General features: G+C 34.2%; 1 protein-coding gene across 1 annotated transcript in view; it reads left to right on the top strand.

Annotated features, from left to right (window-relative positions):
* The first annotated feature begins 2573 nt into the window (after window positions 1-2573).
* rtn4rl1a (reticulon 4 receptor-like 1a) overlaps window positions 2574-12236 on the top strand; it is a 70126-nt gene continuing 60463 nt past the window's right edge. Inside the window, exon 1 of the mRNA XM_087807248.1 lies at window positions 2574-2789. Within this exon, the coding sequence (XP_087663374.1) occupies window positions 2777-2789 (13 nt within the window). The 5' untranslated portion in view covers window positions 2574-2776. The remainder of the gene's footprint in view (window positions 2790-12236) is intronic.

The following is a 12236-nucleotide window of genomic DNA, read 5'->3' as shown; positions in this document are numbered from 1 at the left end:
TGTTTGATTAAAGTTGAAAATTGTTTGATTATAGTTGAAAACTGTTTGATTTTAGTGGAAAATTATTTGATTTTAGTGGAAAATAGTTTGATTGTAGTTTAAAATGTTTGATTGTAGTTTAAAATTGTTTGATTATAGTAAAAAATTGTTTAATTATAGTTGAAAATGGTTTGATTTTAGTTAAAAATGTTTGATTATAGTTAAAAATTGTTTGATTAAAGTTAAAAATTGTTTGATTATAGTTGAAAACTGTTTGATTTTAATGGAAAATTATTTGATTTTAGTGGAAAATAGTTTGATTATAGTTGAAAATGTTTGATTATAGTTGAAAATTGTTTGATTATAGTTGAAAATTGTTTTATTATAGTAAAAAATTGTTTAATTATAGTTGAAAATGGTTTGATTTTAGTTAAAAATGTTTGATTATAGTTAAAAATTGTTTGATTAAAGTTAAAAATTGTTTGATTATAGTTGAAAACTGTTTGATTTTAGTGGAAAATGATTTGATTTTAGTGGAAAATAGTTTGATTATAGTTGAAAATGTTTGATTATAGTTGAAAATTGTTTGATTATAGTTGAAAATTGTTTGATTATAGTTGAAAATTGTTTGATTATAGTTGAAAATAGTTTGATTATGGTTGAAAATTGTTTTATTATAGTTGAAAATGGTTTGATTTTAGTTGAAAATGTTTGATTATAGTTGAAAATTGTTTGATTATAGTTAAAAATTGTTTGATTAAAGTTAAAAATTGTTTGATTATAGTTGAAAATTGTTTGATTATCGTTGAAAACTGTTTGATTTTAGTTGAAAATTATTTGATTTTAGTGGAAAATTGTTTGATTTTAGTTGAAAATAGTTTGATTATAGTTGAAAATGATATATATATATATATATATGATAACAGTAGAATTTTTTTTGATCCCAGATCAAAAGATTAACATTTGATTTAATGATTGATTTTATTGTTTGAGTTTGTTTTGTGTGGTTTCACTTTGACTTTACGCTTCCTGTCCTTGAGAGAGTAAATAGTGAAACAAACAAACATCTTCTCTCTCTCTCTCTCTCTCCCTCTCTCTCTCTCTCTCTCTCTCTCCCTCCCTCCCTCCCTCCCTCCCTCTTCTTCAGGTTTGTTTGTTTCTCTTGAGTTTACATCTCTATTAGATCCAACAAATGAGTTCCTGCGTGACGTGAACCATCTCAGCCTTAAGAGAGGCAGCTGATGCATGCTGGGAGTAACTCAGCAGCTGATGCATGCTGGGAGTAACTCAGCAGCTGCTTCATCATCATGTTCTTCTAATATCCTAACAGGTGACTCGGGAGTCTAAGTGTTTGTGTGAGTTGATAATTGCTTTGAGAGGTCGGGGGGATTCATTGGTCCTCGGGGGCCACCTTATGATCCGGGTGTGCAGTGAGGGGCCGACCAGCTTCACTAGTTATATATATATATATTTTTGTTTTTTTCATTTAACCTTTAATTAAACAAAAAAGTCTCACATTTCATACTAAATTAATATTAAAATAAAATGAAAAATGACACATTATTTAAAAAAAATCCACATATATTATAATAATTCAAGTTCGCATTTTTGACTCACTGTTTGAAACATGTTTACATTTAAATAAAGATACACTTAACAAACATAACTGTTTGTTTCATTTCATTTTATTTTAAGAGCTAATTGTATTAGTTTAGTCAAGATTAAAATAAATACATCAACATAAAAGCTCAAAACATGTTTAAAAAACAAGTTTAATTTGATGAATTAACTATTTTCTAAAAGTTAAAGTTTTTGTTCAGAGAAAATCAAATATATTTCACTAAAAATAATTTAAAAAGTACTATTTTAATGTATGTTAGCTTTCAAGCTAATTAAGTAATTAGCAAATAAGCTACGTGTGTTTTCAAGAATTCTTGGACGTTTATTTCAGTTACTTTACAAACTAGTTTTGAATTAAAGTGGATACAAGAAAACTAAGCAAAACGAGAATTAAATACATTTTAATTCATTGTTTTTACTATTATATAAATCAAACTAAACTATGTTTTTGCTTAAAAGTAAAATAAAGTGGTGCTGTAAGTAAAGATTCACAAAAAAAGATTTAAAATCAATTTATAAAATAGTACAAAAATGAAATAAGACATTATTTATTTATTTTTAACTCTAATCTAACCTTTTTTATATTAAATTCAAAACTTGAACTGACTTTTATTGTATTTATTACTTCTATAATAAATACAATAAAATAAACAATATAAATAAGTGACCTGTATACTAAAGTTGGTATAAATAATGTAATTCAATGAACAAACACAATAAACCAAAAATAAAAAAATGTCAATATTTCACGTTTTCTTCTTTTTATCTTCTTTTTATTTGAATTCTAAATATAAATTGAAGGTATAAACAGAACGAAAGAAGAGGTTAAATAGAAAAAAGGGCGTGAGAGAGCCAGCGTGTGTGTGTGTGTGTGAGAGAGAGAGAGAGGGAGAGAGAGAGAGGGAGAGAGAGAGAGAGGAGGAGGAGGAGGAGGATGGAGAGAGAGAGAGAAGACGCTCCTTCATCACTCTCTCCTCGCGGCGGCAGCAGGACTGACTGAGCCGCACTTCTCGGAAAACTCCGGAGAAAAAGTACGAAGAAAAACGAAAGTCTGGATGTTTGAGTGACGTGACTCCCACGTGACCCAGGACCAGAGTTGAAGGCGCTGGACCCGCAGAACCAGAACCGAGCCCCGGAAGGATGAGAGTCCGCTAGAAGAGAAGGTTCCGCTGACAACATGTTCCGGCGAGGTAAGACTTTCTCTCGTGTCACGTGACGAGAAAATAACCAACTATACGTCAAATATGTAGTAAGTGTTGCTGCCGCAGTGCAGTTTGGGAAGAATAAAGACGGATCACGTGTTTGTTAGTACGCGCCAAAAAATGATGCGTCAAAGTTTTGTTCGACAGGTAATTTCATAAACCTTCACACTGAACACACACACACACACACTCAAACACACACACACACACACACACACACACACACACACACACACACACACACACACACACACACTCAAACACACACACATCAGCGAAAATACTGCGACTCTTGTATTTATTTTGTTAAAGTTCTTTTAGTTTTTTAACAACGAAATATGAACCGACCCTGCGTATAATGTTTTAATGATTTGTCTTTATTCATTTATTTATGCTCAATAGTTTATTATTGTTCACAGAAATCAATATATATTTAACTGAAATTTATTTTCAAAAGTTTTATTTTAATTAATGTTAGCATTCAAGCTAACGTTCTTGCTAGGTTAGCAATTAAGCTACGAGTATTTTCAAGAATTCTTAAAAAAAAAAAAATTTTGAATTCAAATTGGTAAAAAGTTTCTAAAAGGAGGTTTTGTGTACAATACCTCCTTTGTACACATATATTTATGTACTACTACATGTACATGAGGAAAATGTCTCAATCTTTTAATGAATAAATGCAACTTAAGCATACCTTTTTTTTAAGTGTTTTTGACAATAATTAATTTGTGTTTATTAATAAAACATGTTGATTTTAGTTGAATTTTTATTTTTTAAAGTACGTTTTGACCCTAAAAACAAGTTTTATTGCCGCTTTTATTGTAATTGTTGAAGCTCAAGGATCAGTTGAATGTGCGACAGATTGTCGTCTCGTTGTTGGACATTTCTACGTCTTGAATATTGTTTTTTGTACAATGATTTTTTACGAGTAAATGATCCTTAATCGGCTGATTTGAGAGTTTTGAATACAGATTTATTACACGATCATGCAGACGTATGTTTGACATGTTTATTGTCGTCGTAATTGTGTTTTATTGGACGAATGTGTTTGTGTCGTTTCATTTAAGATATGTGACGATATGTGAGTTTACGCTAATGACACAACATGGATTTACTAGAAAAATGATTCATATGTATTTTAAGATAAATATAAGTTTTCAAACCAAAATATGTCCAAACGTCAGCTTTAAAAGCTGCTGGACTCAATGTATCCTCTCATCCTCAGTCATCACCAGGATCTCATTCTTCCTTTAGCTGCGGAGGACGTAATGACCGAAATGCCAAAAGTGTAATTGCAGTGAAAAATGAAAAAAACGGGGTTAATATTTGCATGTAAATTGTAATTAAAAATAAAAATATTTCCATTTGATACACACACTACGAGAGTATATACAAATGTATCATCTTTTAATGAAACTTTCTAATCGACTAATACAACTTTTCATCGATAACAGGGATTTGTGTTGGCAAGAATGTGGCGATACGATACGTATCACGATACAGGGTCAACGCATACGATACATTGTGATACTCTAGTAACAAGGATATATGTGTAGTATTGTCGGGTACTTGACTCTGGTGTTGTGATAGTGTACTAACAAGTATATATGTGTAGTATTGTCCAGTACTGTACTCTGGTGTTGTGATAGTGTAGTAACAAGTATATATGTGTAGTATTGTCCAGTACTGTACTCTGGTGTTGTGATAGTGTAGTAACAAGTATACATGTGTAGTATTGTCCAGTACTTGACTCTGGTGTTGTAGTATTTACAGACCACATGACTCTTGATGAAGTCGTAACTGATTTAATTTGTTTTCAAAACAAAATATGTCCAAACATCAGCTTTAAAAGCTGCTGGACTCACTGTATCCTCTTGTCCTCAGTCATCTTGCAGTGATGTCACAGGATTTTGATCTTCCGTTAGAGGTCAGTACTTTATTTGCAACACAAAACGAACAAATGCAATGAATATTTGCATGTAAATTGTTATTGAACTGTCAAACATCAGCTTTAAAAGCTACTGGATTCACTGTATCCTCTCGTCCTCAGTCATCACCGGAATCCCGCGGTATTTCATTGTTCCTTTAGCTGCTGTGGTCGAACGACTGCTTCCTTCTAGTGGCTGGAAAAACATAATTACAACACAGAAATAGAATAAAAAAGCATGAATATTAACATGTTATTTTTAATTATACACTTTGGTAAAGTATGAAATCTTTCTTAATACGATTGAAAGCCAGTAAAGAAAAGAAACACGTACACAATACTGATTTTATATCAATTGTGTATTGTTAAATAAATGATTATATAGTAATAAAACCAGATATTTTGCTGACTCGGTCAGATTTCATCTCCGTTGGTGGTTCCTGGTCTGAGCGGGATCTTCATATTAATGTGTGTGTGTGTGTGTGTGTGTGTGTGCCAGTGTGTGTGTGTGTGAGTGTGTGTGCCAGTGTGTGTGTGTGAGTGTGTGTGCCAGTGTGTGGATGGCGAGAGCTTAAAGCAGACCAGCTTATACTTAATCTCCGGGTCGGGTCGCTCACCCACTAACACACATGTGATGCTTCATATCTGGTTCCGACAACTTCCTTGTTGTCGCTCATCAAACCCAGAATGTCGAGCAGGTCGTGGTCGTCACCTTCAGCCTTTCGTATCTCTCGCCGCGCACGGATGAAAAAAATGGAGGATAAGTGTTTTTTGTGTAATGAAAACTGCTGCCTTCTCTCCCCGCTCGATCCGTGTGCTTGGCTGCTTCCCGAGAGCGAGAGGCCTGGCAGGCTGATTGGCTCTTTCTGCGGCGCTGGGAAGCTGCCGAAGCTTTGTTTCTCTTTGAAGCTGGATTTTAAAACCCCCTCCTTGTCCTTCCGTTGCTGGAGTCTGCCCGGCCCACAGCTGTGTAGTCAGTACTCGCTGTAATGTGAAATATTTCACTTCCTAAAATCATTCTTGAAATGTATCGCCAGATGAATGTTGTATTAACGCCTGGGTCACGTGTTAATCTCCAATTAATTATCCAATTACTGACAAGAATGAATCAGCCATCTTTTATCATCTCACAGGTTTTTTATCATGTCATGGGTTTTTCTTTTTTATCATGATACAGGTTTTTGTTTTTTATCATGTCACTGGTATTTCTTTTTTATCATGTCACAGGTTTTTCTTTTTTATCATGTCACAGGTTTTTCTTTTTTTATCATGTCACGGGTATTTCTTTTTTATCATGTCACAGGTTTTTCTTTTTTTATCATGTCACGGGTATTTATTTTTTATCATGTCACAGGTTTTTCTTTTTTATCATGTCATAGGTTTTTATTTTTTATCATGTCATGGTTTTTTTTAATCATGTCATGGGTTTTTGTTTTTTATCATGTCACGGGTATTTCTTTTTTATCATGTCACGGGTATTTCTTTTTTATCATGTCACAGGTTTTTCTTTTTTATCATGTCATAGGTTTTTATTTTTTATCATGTCATGGTTTTTTTTAATCATGTCACATGTTTTTCTTTTTTATCATGTCACAGGTTTTTCTTTTTTTTATCATGTCACAGGTTTTTCTTTTTTTTTATCATGTGAGTTTTTTTTTAATCATGTCACAGGTTTTTCTTTTTTTATCATGTGAGTTTTTTTTTAATCATGTCAAAGGTTTTTCTTTTTTATCATGTCAGGTTTTTTTAATCATGTCATTGGTTTTTCTTTTTTTAATCATGTGAGGTTTTTTTTAATCATGTCACAGGTTTTTGTTTTTTATCATGTGACATATTTTTCTTTTTAATCATGTGAAAGTATTTAATCATGTGACAGCTTTTATTAAGTAACACGGTTTTTATCATAGGATTGTTTCCATCATGTGACAGTTTTTACATGTTAAAGATTCAAACATAAAATCATGTGATCATTTTTTTTATCATGCGTCATTTTTAAAAATAAGGTTACACTTTATTATCATTACAATTTATTTTAATTAATGTGAATAAAACAATAATTAATTAATTAAAATGAGGTAATTTGTATTTGGAAAAATAAGATTTCTTACAGTTTTCTTATCATGGGACATTTTTTTTATCATGTGACTTTAACATTTTATTTAACATGAAACCTTTTTATTTTTTTAACCATGTAACAGATTTTTTTTCCATCATTTGTTAGTTAAAAAAAAATCATGTCAAAGATGTTTTATTGTATTTTTATCATGTTTAATTTTTCTCTAAATCACATGACACAAACTGATCATATTTTAATTCACAAAATGATTGTTTTTGATTTAATTGATCATCAAAACTATCAAAATCATAAAGTCTTACATGGAGAAATATCAACTGAAAAAATTGATATTTTTGTTTTGTTTTTTATCATGAAGTGTTTAAGTTGTCAATCATTCCTACACACTAAACACACACATAGCTGTCAGTAGACGATGAAAAAACCAAGTAGAAACAAACTTGTGTCTCTTCATCGAAGACATTGATTCTAGGTTTGATCACAAGTTCATTGAGTCCATTTGTTTCACGTCTGAAGATTCTTATTGTGGTTTTGACAGAAACAAGATGTATTTTATTTAATATTCTTTAAAGAAAATGATGAAAAAAGGTGTTTTGTTTTTAGTAACAAACGTTTTTTTCAACCATTTTCCGACTCATCTATGAACGATTCTTCTTCTTCCTTGTTTTTGAAAACACAAATAACAAGTTAGACGAATTATACAGGTTTGTGTTTTCGTATCATGTTTAAAAATGGCTGAAATAAAAGTGTAGACAAGTGTAAATTAAACAGTTATACTTTAGTGTTACTAAGAGGAACTAAATGTTATTGTTTATTGTTGTTTATTCAGATTAAACTCACATGTTCACGAGCGTCTCATGAAGATCAGTCACGGTACATATTCGGCTCGAGCAGCAGCAGCGTATCGTCACGAATCATCAGTTTTTACCTCTGTTACGACGACGCCTCAACGCGGGATTATGGGTAATTAATTCCATCCACACGTGACGGTTCGACATTTTCCACAACCTTTGAATTCCTCCTCGCGCCTGAACTCAAGGTCGTCCATCGACGCCTCTTTTTTCCCAGAAGCACCGGTTGATGGTCCAGAGCTGCTAATGAGTAGATGTAAGAAAACATGGATACACTAAAATATAATTCAAGATACTATCATCATATTCAACATCACTATTTATACATTTATATTTCAATCACATTTTGACTATTTATCGTATTTTTTTTACTGTTTATTATTCAATAATATTTGTGTTATTTGTATATAATACACTTTTTTTAATTATAACTCACAGCGTTTGTGTTTCAATAAGACTTCTGTCCACTAGATGGCAGCAATCATTACATTCTCTGCAGCTAAAGGGACAATGAAATCCGGCAACATCCCGGCGATGACTGAGGATGAGAGGATACAGTGAGTCCAGCCGCTTTTAAAGCTGATGTTTGGACATATTTTAGTTTGAAAAATAATAGAAGCAGTTAGAACTGAGGACCAGAGGATACAGTGAGTCCAGCAGCTTTTAAAGCTGATCTTTGGACATATTTTGGTTACAAAAATAATGGAAGCAGTTACAACTGAGGACGAGAGGATACAGTGAGTCGAGCAGCTTTTAAAAGTGATATTTGGACATATTTTAGTTTGAAAATAAATGGAAGCAGTTACAACTGAGGACGAGAGGATACAGTGAGTCCAGCATCATTTAAAGCTGATGTTAGGACATATTTTGGTTTGCAAACAAATGAAAGTAGTTACAACTGAGGACGAGAGGATACAGTGAGTCCAGCAGCTTTTAAAGCTGATATTTGGACATATTTTGGTTTGAAAACAAATGAAAGTAGTTACAACTGAGGACGAGAGGATACAGTGAGTCCAGCAGCTTTTAAAGCTGATATTTGGACATATTTTGGTTAACAACACGTGAATAAACTTCAAGTGTTGGGTTGAGCTCGAGAGCCGGACTGACCGGAGCTAAATCCAGGGGGACATGGCGGCCCCCCGGGAGACCCTCTAATGACAGCCTCGCAACCCAACAGTCGTGAGTCCACGTCGATCCGAGGCGATCATTTTTATTCATGTAGCAAATAGGATTGTGTGTGCAGGCGAGCGAGTGACCATCGTGTTGAGATCTGAGTGTCTCATCGCTGCAGGTAGTGCGAACGCTCACATGAGCAATTATTTAAAAGAGCACAACAGCCGCGAGGACGGAGAGACGAGGACGGAGAGAGAAAAGTTGTTTGCAGTGTGTTGCCTCATCGGGAAGTCTCCGCTTCGCCGTTTTCATTATCGGTAAAAGTGTGTATTTTAGGAATCCGGCGATAGGACGACGGAATATTTTTTTGATACTGTAGAAACAAGTATATGTGTAGTATTGTTGTGTACTCAACTCTTGACGAAGTCGTAACTGCATTCATTTGTTTTCACGATAAATAGTGATACTGTATGACAAGTATATATGTGTAGTATTGTCCAGTACTTGACTCTGGTGTTGTGATAGTGTAGTAACAAGGATATATGTGTAGTATTGTCCAGTACTTGACTCTGGTGTTGTGATAGTGTAGTAACAAGTATATATGTGTAGTATTGTCCAGTACTTGACTCTGGTGTTGTAATAGTGTAGTAACAAGTATGTATGTGTAGTATTGTCCAGTACTTGACTCTGGTGTTGTGATAGTGTAGTAACAAGGATATATGTGTAGTATTGTCCAGTACTTGACTCTGGTGTTGTGATAGTGTAGTAACAAGTATATATGTGTAGTATTGTCCAGTACTTGACTCTGGTGTTGTGATAGTGTAGTAACAAGGATATATGTGTAGTATTGTCCAGTACTTGACTCTGGTGTTGTGATAGTGTAGTAACAAGGATATATGTGTAGTATTGTCCAGTACTTGACTCTGGTGTTGTGATAGTGTAGTAACAAGTATATATGTGTATTATTGTCCAGTACTTGACTCTGGTGTTGTGATAGTGTAGTAACAAGGATATATGTGTAGTATTGTCCAGTACTTGACTCTGGTGTTGTGATAGTGTAGTAACAAGTATATATGTGTAGTATTGTCCAGTACTTGACTCTGGTGTTGTAGTATTTACAGACCACATGACTCTTGATGAAGTCGTAACTGCTTTCATTTGTTTTCAAACCAAAATATGTCCAAACATCAGCTTTAAAAGCTGCTGGACTCACTGTATCCTCTCGTCCTCAGTCATCTCGCAGGATTTTATTTTTCCTTTAGCTGCGGAGGACGTAACGACCGTAATGCCAAAAGTGTAATTGCAAGGAAAAAAAAAGAACAAACAGCGTGAATATTCGAACGTAATGTAAGTTATAATTAAAAATATTTTAATTTGATAAAGAAACAATTACAATATAAACAACAAGAAATGAAAGATAGGAAACGACGAGAACAAGTAAGTGTTTGAGCATCAGCCCTTATTTGCTAATTCAACTAGTAAAAGTTTACTGTATCCTCTCATCCTCAGTCATCACCAGGATCTTATTGTTTCTTCAGCTGCGGAGGTGAAGTTCGACTGCAACACAAAAATGAACAATAGTCATGAATATTTGCATGTTAATTGTAAATAAAAACAATAAAATATTGATATACATTTTATTGAAATATAAACAAGAAATTGATAAAAATAAAAAAGGATTTTAAAGATTTTTTCTGAACGTAAACCACAGCTTTTGAATAATCGATATGTCATCGTGAAAATCATTGCTATATTTTAATGATATTTTCTTGCATCTGTACTTGTCAGTCAATCCCAGCTACTCTGGGTAAGAGGCGAGGGACACTCTGAACAGGACCTCAGTACACACAGAGACACACAACCATTCTTACACTCACGACACAGACAACTTCGAGTTCCTCACCAACCTCTGCGTGTCTTTGGATGGTGGGAGGAAACCAGAGTACCCGGAGTAAAGCCCTCACGTAGAGAAAACTACAATCTCCTGGAAGAGCACGAGAATAAAATGTTAACATGTTTTTATCTCCTTCCTCCGGGAACCACGTGTCGCTGGAATCTTCTACGACTCAGTGTTTGTGGAGACGTTAGAAAGTTCCTCGTCACCGCAACCTCCTCTGGAGCCTCGTCCTCCTGCACCTGCTGAATAATTCAGCGCTGTTTTGGTTCCCGATAAGGCGTTTGCAGGTCCACGACTCGGCAGTGTGTTTTTAGAAAGTATATATTTTTCCATTCTCGTCCTCCCTCCATCCCTCCATCCCTCCGTCGCTCCACGTTTCATCTCTTTGCTGTCACACATCAGCCGTCCTGCTGTTCTCGTCGCTGCATGTTCCTCATTGTCCCGCTCGGATTTATTCCTGGGTTTATCTCCCATAATGCACGTGGGTTTTTAGATATATTTGATTGAATATTTTATTTTTCAGCCACAGAAAGTTGTGTTCACCGTGTCTCGGTGTCAGGTCCAGAGTTAGCCAACGTTAGCTCACCTGGTGTGAGGAGGTTTGGTGATGTTTAGAATAACCATCTGGATCCACTAATAAGTTGAAGTTTTTTGCTGGTATGTTTTGCCAGAAAGCAAAAGAATGCTACTGCCCCCTGCTGTCTCATAAAGATAATAGCTAGCTATGTTAGTTAATGTGCTAAATGAAACATGAAATTAAGTTAGCTTCAAACGCGAAGAATGAAATCCTGCGAGATCCTGATGATGACTGAGGACAAGAGGATACAGTGAGTCCAGCAGCTTTTAAAGCTGATGTTTGGACATATTTTGGTTTGAAAAACAAATGTAAGCAGTTACGACTTCGTCAAGAGTCATGTGGTCTGTAAATACTACAACACCAGAGTCAAGTACTGGAGAATACTACACATATATGCTTGTTACTACACTATCACAACACCAGAGTCAAGTACTGGATCATACTACACATATATGCTTGTTACTTCACTATCACAACACCAGAGTCAAGTACTTGACAATACTACACTTATATACTTTTTACTACACTATCACAACACCAGAGTCAAGTACTCGACAATACTACACATATATACTTGTTACTACACTATCACAACACCAGAGTCAAGTACTCGACAATATTAGACATATATACTTGTTACTACACTATCACAACACCAGAGTCAAGTACTGGACAATACTACACATATATACTTGTTACTGCACTATCACAACACCAGAGTCAAGTACTCGACAATACTAGACATATATACTTGTTACTACACTATCACAACACCAGAGTCAAGTACTGGACAATACTACATATATATATACTTGTTACTACAGTATCACAACACCAGAGTCAAGTACTGGACAATACTACATATATATACTTGTTACTACAGTATCACAACATGTATTGTAATGTTTACACTGTATATTGATACGTATTGTATGGACATTTTCTTAACACTACACACTCCTAGTGATGAAGATTGTCCAACATTAAATTAATAAA

The sequence above is a fragment of the Callionymus lyra genome, chromosome 14, assembly GCF_982586985.1.
Source record: "Callionymus lyra chromosome 14, fCalLyr1.hap1.1, whole genome shotgun sequence".
Classification (NCBI taxonomy): Eukaryota; Metazoa; Chordata; class Actinopteri; order Syngnathiformes; family Callionymidae; genus Callionymus; species Callionymus lyra.
The sequence above is the reverse complement of the archived record's forward strand: the minus strand, read 5'-3'. Positions and strand labels throughout refer to the sequence as shown.